The sequence below is a fragment of the Carcharhinus amblyrhynchos genome, chromosome 19 (assembly GCF_965287045.1).
Source record: "Carcharhinus amblyrhynchos chromosome 19, sCarAmb.v2.hapA, whole genome shotgun sequence".
NCBI classification, from domain to species: Eukaryota; Metazoa; Chordata; class Chondrichthyes; order Carcharhiniformes; family Carcharhinidae; genus Carcharhinus; species Carcharhinus amblyrhynchos.
Window position 1 is genome coordinate 37,384,468 of NC_137342.1, and position 11,797 is coordinate 37,396,264.

Below are 11,797 nucleotides of genomic sequence, written 5' to 3' on the forward strand. Positions count from 1 at the left end.
TGACATTGATAACTCTGGCTGGACATTATTTGTGGAGGTTTTATCATGAGGCCTCCACATGCTTGCCATTGGTCACCAACATGTCCATCCTCGTACTGTAACACCCTCCCATGGCCATTCAGAAAGTGAATTAACTCTTATCTGATTAGATTATTTGGATTCTTAGTCAGATAATCCCCCATTTCTTTCCCATCTCCCAATGTTTGTTTATTGGTAAGTGTTAAAATAAAAATATATATTTTTTGAGATGTCTGATTTTTCTCCTGGTTTTTACTTTGAGCACAGTTTTGGATAATCCTGGAATGCTGGCAATGCTAAGTGTTGGCCACATCATGAAAATCAATGTATTTTTAGAGCAAAATTGAGTGAGATCTGGGGCAAGTGGCTCCCATCCAAGTCGAAAGGAATTGTCTTGGCCTTAAAGAAATTGGTATGTTTCTGACAAATTATCTTGTAATTGTTGAGAAAGAACCCAGTCTAAAGTCAAGTTAAGCTTCCTGATAGCAAGTGACACAATTTAATCTTCCTGTCTAAACCTGGCCTGTTTGGGTCCATTCTTTTCCAGAGTATCTCCATGGTGATGGTTGCTATTGGGTTATATGCCAGAGTTATGAAACATGCAGGTAAGTATTATAGTTTCATTTCATTGTTTCATTATTTTCTGAAGCTACAGGAAAAATGGCAGAATTGAGAGTGGGGACAGCTTTAAGGAAAGGGGAGATAAATTGAGGGGAGTCAGGGAGTTTGTTGGGGTTATAAGGCTGTGGGTATTGATTGGATGGGGAGGATGATTGGGAAGGTGAGGGTGGAGTTGGGATGGATTAGTGTGAAGGGTTTGAAGTTACTCAGCTCTGGGGTAACAAGTTTGCCATATTTTTCAGAAGCTGCCATGGCCTGCCTTGCAGTGGACCCTGCCATCCTCCTCATTGTGGTGGGCGCACTAATGTTCCTGATCACGTTCTGTGGCTGTATAGGATCACTGCGTGAGAATATCTGCCTGCTACAGACAGTGAGTGACACAAAATGGGCTTGGGGGTTGAACAGGGTGGCAGCTGTAATTTAGTACCGTGTGTGTGTGTGTGTGTGTGTGTGTGTGTGTGTGTGTGTGTGTGTGTGTGTGTGTCTCAGGAAAGCAATTGGATAATTATCTGAAGTGAATATTGCAGGGCTATGGGGAACGTTGGGAGAGTTGTTTCTGCAGAGAGCGAGCACTGTCATGATGCACCAAATGAATACCTGTTTTGTAATAGCTCTATGATTCTACTCAGAGCTACTGACCCAGAACAATTAAAGCCAGTATTGATTTGTGGAGCTCTTGCGGCCTAGGCAGTCTTCATTACAGTTCTACCTTCCAGTCTACAACATAGTGCCACTTCTTGGAAATTAACACTGCTCCTCTATCTGCTCTAACTTGCACTCAAATGTTCTGTGACTGATGATTTGGATTTGCTGTGATTTGATTTTCCAGTTCTCTATCTGTTTGACGCTGATTTTTTTACTACAATTGGTCGCCGGGGTTCTGGGCTTCGTCTTTTCAGATAAGGTATGATTGTACTTTCTTTAATTGTGAATAATATAGGATGTTCACTGGGCAGAAGGAAAGGTTGGGATGACGGGGGGGGGGGGGGAAATCAGTCCATCGGACAAGGGGGATAGTGGGGAGGCTTGATCCACAGGACGGACACAGTAAGATGGAGCAGACTAAAAAGAAATGAGATAAATGAGGCCACTGTGATCTGATGACACCTGTTTAGAATTGAAGAGGCAGGGTGTGCCATGGTGTTGGGGAATGGCTGAAGAGTCCTTGGGAAGAGGAGGGCAGAGTGGATGATTGCATATCTGGAGCTTAAGGAATATAATGGGGAAATAATTTTGAGCTGCTTCAACAGGAAACTCTATTGCTTTTTTTAACCATAAATGAAATGTGTGCATCCCTGGTTACAGGAGTGTTGTTATTGGGCTGGTTATTCGTTGTGTTCATGGCACCAAAAGGAGCAAAAGCAGCTTTTGACTTGTTTTAAAAACCCAACTGTGTGAATAATCAGTTGAAGGCAGTGCAAGATTTTGAAATTGTCACCACTGTTTTCAAAGAGAAACCTGAAACTCTAACATCAGCAAAACTGAAAAAGTCTGACAGCATTGATGTCACACATTCTTAATATGTATTTGATCCCAGGCTATGGTGCGGACTGCCTGATTTGTAACCTCAACTGCAGTCTGTGCCCCCAGAGCAGTCACATCTAGATATCCTGTTGATGTCAGCCTTGCAAGAAGTCAGGGCCCCTGACTCAACACTTAGTGTCATTTCTTTCATTGTTGAAATACGGACATGGCTGGCATTTATTGACTATGTTTAGCTGCCTTGAGAAGGTGTTGGGGTGCCTCTTCCTTGAATAACTGCAGTCCCTGTGCTTTTTCTGTATTCATTTGAATATCTTGCGTGGCCATTTCACAGGACAGTTAAGAATCAAAGCATGCTGGTTTTGGACTGGCGTCTCGTATAGACCAGAGCAAGTCAGGCCAGCAAGTTTCCTTCCCCAAAGGGCATCAATGAAATGATTGAGTTTTAACAGTAATTGAACAGTTTCAAGATCACTTTTTTTGGTGGTTCCAGCTTTTTATTCAGACTTTTAGACTGAACTCAATTTCTTGAATGGTGTGATTTCTGAATTTTCATTCTCCTGGGTTACTGCTCCAGTAGCATATCCACTTAGACTCTTTGCTAATGTATTCAGTGTTGTGGTCTGGGGAAAATTAATAAATGATTAACTTGCTCATTCTTCCTTTTTGTGTTCCAATCAAGTAGGGATGTGTCTAAACCAGGAATCTTGTTTTTTTTTATTGCTGGTGCTCACAGCTGTTGTGTAGTCCACAGTCTGGTCACTGTTCTGTAATGTATTGGCATCAGTTTCCTTTTAAGTGGCTAAGAGATGTTGAAGATGTTATCATTAGCATATTGAAATCGATTGTTTTTTTTTCCCCCAAACAAAAATTCTTGATAAATACTCACAAACCCACATGTCAAATTACGTAGCATTTTCAGCACGGAAACACACCATTTGAACCAAATAGTCTATACTGGCATGTATGCTCCTATATGCCCTAATTCATTTATATTTGCATAACCTTCAAGTCTTCTTTTCCCTCATTGAATCCCTACAGTGTAGAAAGAGGCTATTTGGTCCAACAAGTCTGCACCAATGACAATCCCACCCAGGCCCTATCCACATATCTCCACGCATTTACCCTGCTAGTCCCCTTAATGCTAAGAGACAATGTAACATGGCCAGTTGACCTAACCTGCTCATCTTTTGAAGTGTGGGAGAAACCTATGCAGATACAGGGAGAACGTGAAGATTCCAGACAGACATCGAGGCTGGAATTGAATCTGGGTCCCTGGCTCTGAGGCAGCAGTGCTAACCATTGTGCCACCATGCCACCCAACTCATATGCTTATCTAGCCTTAAATGTATCTCTGCTATTTTAATCAGTTTTCTTCTACTAATAAGAGCTATAAGGACAGGCTGGACAAAATTAGGGTGGTTTTCTCTAGAGCGGCGGGGGCAGGCAAGACCTGGGCTGGGGGGCAGCAGGCAGAAAGGCTAAGTTTAATTTGGCAGCATGTTTGGCAAAACAGTGTGGGCCAAACAGCCTGTTCCCATGCTGTACTGTTCTATGTTTTATTATACTCCCTGTAGTAGCAATTTCTGCATCTAAGTTTCTCTGAATTTCCTATTGAATTTGAATTTATTAATAACTGTATGTATGACTTTTAGGTTTGGTTGTCTCTGAAAATGGCAAGATACATCATTGTCTGCCTTTCGTAATGTTAAAGGTTGCTATCAAGTCACCTCTGTCTCTTTGAAAGAAGTAAAGCTCCAGCCTGTTCACTCTTCTAAAATTTCTCTTGCGGCATCGTGCTTGTAAATCTTCCTATCTTTTTATTTATATTGTGGAGAACAGAACTGCCCTCTTAAATGTAATACAACATTTACATTATTTTTTGATCCAACACCTCACAAATTTGATTGAGTTTTTTGAAGGGGTAACCAAGAATATAGGCAAAGACACAATTGCAAGATAATTACAGATTGGAATGTGAAGAATGGTTGGAATGCGAGTCTTTACAGGTATAAACTGGGTCGAGAGAGGGATAATCACAGGTTGAAGAGGTGTGGATTGTCTCAAGCCAGGACAGTTAGGATTTTGCAAACCAAGCAGTATGGTGAGGGTTATGTGTTCCAATCTATAATTATCTTGCAATTATGTCTTTGCCTATATGTGCCGTATTGGTGAACTTACCTCCATTCACCTGACAAAGGAGCAGTGCCCTGAAAGCTCGTGATTCCAAATAAACCTGTTGGACTTTAACCTGGTGTTGTGAGACTTCTTACTGTGCCCAACCCAATTCAACACCAGCATCTCCACATCTTAAAAATAATTGGCAAAGGAAGCAAAAGCAATTGAGAAACTTTTTTTCACACAGCGAGTGGTTAATGTCTGGAATGCAGTGTTTCAGTATGTGGTGGAGTAGGACTCAATTGAGGCATTCAAAATGGAATTAAACTTGAACAGAAGAATGCTTGTTGTTATAGGGAGCAAGCAGGAGAATAGCACTAAGGAAATTGCTTGTTCAGAGAGCTGGTGTAGAGATGATGGACAGAATGGCCTCCTGTATTGTAACAATTCTGTGATTCTGTCCAGGTTCCAGCTGAGTTTGTGTATCAGTTTGAATTGTATAGAGTTTCTGCTCCCTCTGGTGGCTCATTGTGTAAATTGAATTATTGCAGATTTGACGATTTAAAGATTCATCTCTCATTGGTGATGACCCATCTTCTTAAACCACTCCAGATTATGTTATAAAGGTAGCTCCTTAAATGCTTAATTCAGTTTTGATGAGTTGTTTGTTGCTAGGCCACTTCAGGGGTAGTTACCAGTTAGTCACATTGATATGGAAGAGTAGTCACAAGTTGTTGGCCAAGTACAGCAGATTTCCATTTTTTTAATTCATTCATGGGATATTCATTTGTTGGCTGGCTAGTATTTATTGCCCAACCCTCTTTGCCCCTGGAGGGCGGTTGACAGTCAACTACATTGTTGTAGCTCTGAGGTCACACATAGGCCAGACCAGGTAAGGACAGCAAATTTCCTTCCCTGAAGGGCATTAGTGAATCAGATGGGTTTTTCTGACAATTAACAATGGTTTCATGGTCATAGATTCTTAATTCCAGTTTTTTTTTTGTTGAATTCAATCCTGTTGTGGTGGAATTTGAACCCATTAGCTGAGTTTCTGGATTAATAGTCTAGCAATAACACCACTAGGCCATGGCCTCCCTAAATGACAGGTTGTATTTTTTTTACAACAATCCAACTGCTTCGCTGTCAGAATTACTAATGCCCACTTCCTATTACCAAATTTTAACCTAAATTGAAACTCCTAAACACTCTAGAATTTAAACAGGTTTTCAAAGAATTAATTGTCCAAAAATGTGATCTCCGTTCTCCTCGATTTCCAGCAGATAATCACAATGGAGGATTGTTTATGATGAGCAGGTATTGGGTTAGTCCCTAAAGTGGGGAAGTATTTGAGGAAATACACAAATCCTAATGGGCAATAAATATGTTGATTATGGATGCAGTGGTTCTGTCCATCAGTGAGTGTGGAAGGTTGGGAGGGGCACCTGTTTATGAACACAATTTACAGCCCCAAATGCCAGTCTTAGCAACAGAGCCAGATTTTGTTTGTTTGTTTGTGATTTGCGAATGTAAGGAGTAGCCTGATTTGGCAAATGCGAACTATGGCTGCCTTTAATTCCTAAATTTCAATCACCTCTGACACAGGCTCGATCAAAGGTCAGTGAGATCATCGACAGCGCAATAGTCCACTACAGAGATGACCTGGATCTCCAAAACCTCATTGATTATGGACAGAAGCAGGTAGTATCACATGGTGACCAACTCTTTCCACTAAATAAGCTTTAACCTACCCAGTACCCTGTCTCTTTTCCCATCTCCTTCATATGCTTCCCATTTCTGGCTCCTTATTCTCCTATTGACTTTAACTTGCTGCTTATGCTTTTCTCTATTACCTGTTCCCCAGGCCTGCAAAATACATTTATCCCAAAGCTGCACAGAAAGCATCAACGTTTGAGTTGGTAAGACCTAAAAAGGAAAAGGAGTCACTAGTTGGAAGCGATCGAGTAATTTGGACAACAGTGCTGTCATCAATCGTTTTTCAGTCTATCTACGGAATAATCTTAATTGGAATATAATGGAAGAATATATATATTCAATGTTCAATGTTGAATAGCTTCTCTTCCTATTTCTGAATCTTAATAATTACTCCTTATTTTGACGTTCTTAGCCTTCTGGTAAAACAAAAGATTCTATTGGATTTTTGGTCCACATCTAGTTTGTCCTGCCTTTAATCACCTGTGTATCTGTACACCCAAGGTCCTTCTGCTTGCATGACATGCATCCATTGACACAAACCCCAGGGATGATTCCCCAACCTCCTTCCCCAGGGGAAATGCTCCCAGTGATTGGTAGGGAGTGCAAAAGGCACTAACCTGTTTGTCGTCTTCTCTTTCTCCCTCCACCCCATTCCAATCCTCTTTTAATCCCACAGTTCAGCTGTTGTGGGGGAATCTCATACAAGGACTGGAGCCTCAACATGTACTTTAATTGCACACCAGAGAACCCCAGCAGGGAGCGCTGCTCTGTGCCCTATTCCTGCTGCCTGCGCTCTAAGGAGGTGAGTGAGATGGGTGAATTCTGCAAAAGTATGATTGTATAGACTGCTGTGTTAATGATTCAAACACCTGCAGATGCTGGAAATGTCAAATAAAATGCAGGAAATATTCAAGTCAGTCAAAAGAATTTTGGCAACCCTTATTCATAATTAAATGTTATTTGCGCCCAGCACTCAAGATTGTTCAGGATGCTTCCTACAGACTATACTCAGATTAAAGTCAAGTGATTCAACCCTCCAGGTTCCCCGTCCATCAATGTGCAGTGGTCTTGCTTTAACCTTGGCTAAAAGGACATCAAAGCACCTCATCCCTGACCTACTCTCTAGATTTTACATCAATATCTCAACATGCGAAAGGCTCCACAGCATCATCTCGGGACATAACAAACTACTGTGTTTCTTCCTGCTGCCATCAGACTTTTGAATGGACCTAACTTGTATTAAGTTGATCTTGTACACTATATATTCTGCACCCTCCTTTTCCTTCTCTGAACAGTATGCTTTGTGTAGCACAAAAGAAACAATACTTTCACTGTATACAAATACATGTGACAATAAATCAAATGATTTACTGGTATAGAAATATTCATATAGATAGTTAATCCCACCTGGAGTATTGTGACCTATTCTGGGTCTGACACTTTAGGAAAGATGTCTTGGGTGAGGTTCAGAGAAGATCTCTAACTAGAATCGTGCCAGGGTTGAAAGGCTTCAGTTATGTGGCGAGACTGGGGAAGTTGGAGTTATTGTCATTGGAACAAAAACGTTTAAGGGGAGGTTTGATGCAGGAGTTAAAAACCATGAAGTGTTTTGACAGAGAAAACAAAAATAAATTGTTTATGGTGCCATAAGTGTTTGTAACCTAGGGACACATAAGATAATTAGCAAAAGCATCAGATGACATTTGTGGGCGGGGTGGGGGGGGAGTACTTTATGACAAGTTATGGTACAGTAAAATGATGGCACAGTGGTATTTTCACGAGATTAGTAATCCAGAGATTTGAGGTAATGCTGTGGGGACCTGGCATGAATCCCACTATAGTAGATGGTGAAGTTTGAATTCAATAAAAAAGATCTGAAATTAAAGTCTAATGATGACTATGGAACCATTGTCAATTGATACAAAAATCCATCTTGTTCACTAATGTCCTTTTTTTTACGGAAGGAAATCTGCTGTCCTTACTTAATCTGGCCTACATATGTCTCCAGATACAGCAATGCTTTCTGAAATGGCCTAGCAAGTAATTCAAGGGAAGTTGGGAATAGGTGACAAATGCTGGATCAGCCAGCAATGCCCGTATCCCATGAAATAATTTTTATACAATAATATCTTTCAAAAGTGAATCATAGAATTGAAATATACAGGGCTGTGAGGCAGAAGTGTAGGGGAGGGGAACTTTTGGATCATTCTACCAAACAGCCAGTGCAGGCATGATGGGCCAAATGACGCCTCCTGGACTATATGCTTCTACATTGCTATGTATCCATGAGAAGATTATCCATATATATTTTATAGGATGACACTTGGAGGCTCCTCAGTTTAGGTGCACATATTACATATTGTGCTTTTTGGAGCAAATGGTAAAAACTGCCCACGAAGTCACTACTTCATCTGGCATAGCCTCTCCTAACATGAGCACCGTGTTGATGGTGAAGGGAGTAAGCAAAACACTTGCCCCTTCCCCTTGGCAGACATGTCATCTCACAATCTGATCCCAATGTCCTTCCAAAGCAGAAAGTGATCAACACCATGTGCGGGCAAGGGATGCAGGACCTGGACTACTTGGCAGCAGAAGAATACATCTACACCAATGGGTGTATTGACAAGTTGGTCAACTGGATCCATAGCAACCTCTTCCTGTTGGGAGGAGTGGCCCTGGGCTTTGCAATCCCACAGGTCAGTGATGCAGCCACTTCTGTATCTTAACTCACTTTACTTATCTTGGCTCCTTACCTGGCTTATTCATGTGTTCCATCCCTTCCATTGCCCTAGCTGCTGTGCCCAGTTTCAGAGCTTTCCCACTGAGATCAGCTGGTCCCTATCCAATGCTAGTACTGAATATGCACTGTTTGAGCAATGACGCTTTATGCAGTCGAATAGCACCTGATAAGTAGGGATGCTTGGAGTTTGTGTGTGTTTCATGTCTCTTTTAAAGGAGCTGTGTTGCTATATGGGAGGGGAGGGGCTGCAAACCAGGACACTTGCTACAGCAGTAATGTGTATAGCAGGTGGAGGCAATTTCCTCAACTCCATGAGGATTTGTCTAACAATGAACTGGAAAATGAAGAGCAAAGAAAGAACAGCTGAAATGTGGATTTGGGATATGTGTTGGCTGATTTGCGCTCAGAAAGATCTCAAACATTGAATAAGATCTTGGTTGAGGGACAAATATTGACCAGACCACCAGAGAGAACATTGTTTGAAATAGTGTGATGGAATGTTTTACATTCTGCTGAAAACCAAGGCCATGCTTTCACTAATGTCCCCTTTGAATGCAGCACCTGGGGCAGTGGAGCACTCCTTTCAGTGTTGGCCTTTTGTGTTTTAAATCAAATGTATGAGCCTTGAGCCCATGATCCTCCACCCATAATTTGCCTACTGTAAATGAGAAAATACAAAAAGGATATGGGTCAGAAGTTAGCAAATGGTACAAATGTTATTAGTTACAGGGCACTGTTTGTTTAAGAAAACTGTGTGGGTCTCTCTTCACTTGTTTGTTTTACTTCTCTCCTTTTGGCTGCCATTTCCAGTTAGTGGGAATTCTCCTCTCCCAGATTCTCATCAACCAGATCAAAGATCAAATTGAGCTCCAGAAGTACAACAGCCAGCACAGAGCAGATCCATGGTACTAATTCCTGCCTGCTATGCAACAGTACTTCCACCCCAACACCTATTTACCCATTGGAGGAGGCATGTTGGAGCCATTTTACAAGTCGCTGACATGAAGACCACTTGAATTCTGAAGCATTTTGGTTGTGTTTGCTGAGAAAGGACTGCAGCCCATCAGCACTGTCAGAATGCCACTCCATTCTTGGTGCATTAAACGCATTGTGATCACAGGGTGTAAAGGTCCTCAGGAACTCTGTTTTAAATGAATCTCTCATCCAGCCCATCAACTTCACATTTAACAAATTCATTTCTTTTAAAACTGTCTAAAGTAGCATGTCCTGTGGTATGGCTGTCATGTACTGGTGTAAAGAACAATGTCTCACCATACATTCTACAGATTTTTACCTCCCTCTTAAGCAACTTTGTTCATCTGTTGCTGGAAAACTCTACTAATTAATGTCCAAGCGTATTGCAGTTTGTGAAGCTCCATATCCTGCTGCTTCTCTTGTTCTGTTCCTGAATGTGAATGTTAATCTTTTTTTTTGGTGTTGATATCTTGCTCTAAAGGACAATCTGGGGCGAATTCAGAGCCTCAAACTTCTGCCTGTCAGACGATGTTCAAAATACCGCACGGCATGGTAGCACAGTGGTTAGCACTGCAGCTTCACAGCTCCAGGGACCTGGGTTTGATTTGTGTCTTGGGTCACAGTCTGTGGAGTTTGCACATGCTCCTGGTGTCTGCATGGGTTTCCTCCCAGGTGCTCCAGTTTCGTCCCACAGTTCAAAGATGTGTGGGTTAGGTTGATTGGCCATGCTAAAATTGCCCCTTAGTGTCCTGAGATGCATAGGTTAGAGGGATTAGTGGGTAAAATATAAAGGGATATGGGGGTAGGGCCTGGGTGGGATTGTGGTCGGTGCAAACTTGATTGGCCAGATGGCCTCTTTCTGTGCTGTAGGATTTCTTTGGGAGTATTTTCTGACTTGGGGTGTTAGTAGATTGAAAGGGATTTTACAATTTTAAAAAGTCATGTGGAGATGCCAGCATAGGACTGGGGTAAACACAATAAGAAGTCTCAACACCAGGTTAAAGTCCAACAGGTTTATTTGGTAGCAAAAGCCACTAGCTTTCGGAGTACTGCTTCTTTGTCATGTGAGTGGCCACTCACCTGACAAAGGGGCAACACTCCTCCAAAAGCTAATGGCTTTTGCTACAAATAAACCTGTTGGACTTTAACCTGGTGTTGTGAGACTTCTTACAATTTTAAAAAAGCCATGTTACAGGATGTGTGCATACTGGGGGAGAAGGTGAGGAATGTTGATGTCTACTGTTAATTTAATACTTTTGCTAAATGAAATATTTTTTGTCTTCTAATAAAATATATAATCCATCTGCCTGTGTTGAAGTATTTTAAATGTTTCTTAGTTCATTTTCGTTGTTTAAATAATGCAGCAAGTGTGCTGGGGGCTGTTCCAGCAGATGGTGCAATGTCACAGGAAGTTAGTTTGATAATGTGTTCAGTTTCTCAGACAGAGATTGTATCATCACAGCTGCGGTTCTCCCAAGACAAAAATATCCTAATCTCGGGCATGTCACTTCTAGTTGTAGTTGTACAAAACCTGTACTCTGCTCTGATGGTACAGCAGATGAATAGCAAATCAATATATCAATGGTTGGTCTCATTCATTAGTGCTCCAAAGATGGTCAGCACTGGGAGAATATTTTTTAAAAAGCCCCAACATATTTTAAAGAGAACAGGAAAATGGGGGAGGAAGGAAGCTTCAGTGGAGTTTCCCTAATGGCCAGTGATAACCCTAAACATTCCCCCTCTAAATGAGATAATACTAGACAACCACACCAGCTTTAAGTATTGCGATCAGTGAGGAAAACAGTGTCGAATTTCAGAAGAACCTAGACAGATCAGTGGGTGAATGGATAAGTGACATGATATTTAATGGAAAGAAGTGGAAGTGATCCATTTTGAGCAGAATGCAAAGAGACATCAAATAAATGGCATAATTCTAAAGTGGGTGCAGGAGCAAAGGGGTCTGGGTGTATATGTGCATAAATTATTGAAGTTGGTAGGACAAGTTGTTTAAAGGCTTGGTGTTGAATGCTTTATTAATAGAGGCATGGTGTACAAAAATGAAGTTTGTTAAATTTGCATAGAACAATAGTTAGGCCTCAACTGGAGTACTGGATCCAGTTCTGGCACCAC

At 41.4% G+C, this 11,797-nt stretch overlaps 1 protein-coding gene across 3 annotated transcripts in view; it reads left to right on the forward strand.

The window, feature by feature from the left end:
- tspan33a (tetraspanin 33a) overlaps positions 1–10,687 on the forward strand; it is a 35,385-nt gene extending 24,698 nt beyond the window's left edge. The window contains exons 3-9 of one of the 3 annotated variants that reach the window (XM_080207606.1): positions 566–623; positions 882–1,009; positions 1,469–1,543; positions 5,842–5,937; positions 6,629–6,754; positions 8,484–8,648; positions 9,503–10,687. In XM_080207606.1, coding sequence (XP_080063732.1) covers positions 566–623; positions 882–1,009; positions 1,469–1,543; positions 5,842–5,937; positions 6,629–6,754; positions 8,484–8,648; positions 9,503–9,604 — 750 coding nt within the window. In that variant the 3' untranslated portion in view covers positions 9,605–10,687. The remainder of the gene's footprint in view (positions 1–565; positions 624–881; positions 1,010–1,468; positions 1,544–5,841; positions 5,938–6,628; positions 6,755–8,483; positions 8,649–9,502) is intronic. The other 2 variants (XM_080207607.1, XM_080207608.1) reach the window with 2 other exon arrangements.
- The last annotated feature ends 1,110 nt before the right edge of the window (positions 10,688–11,797 follow it).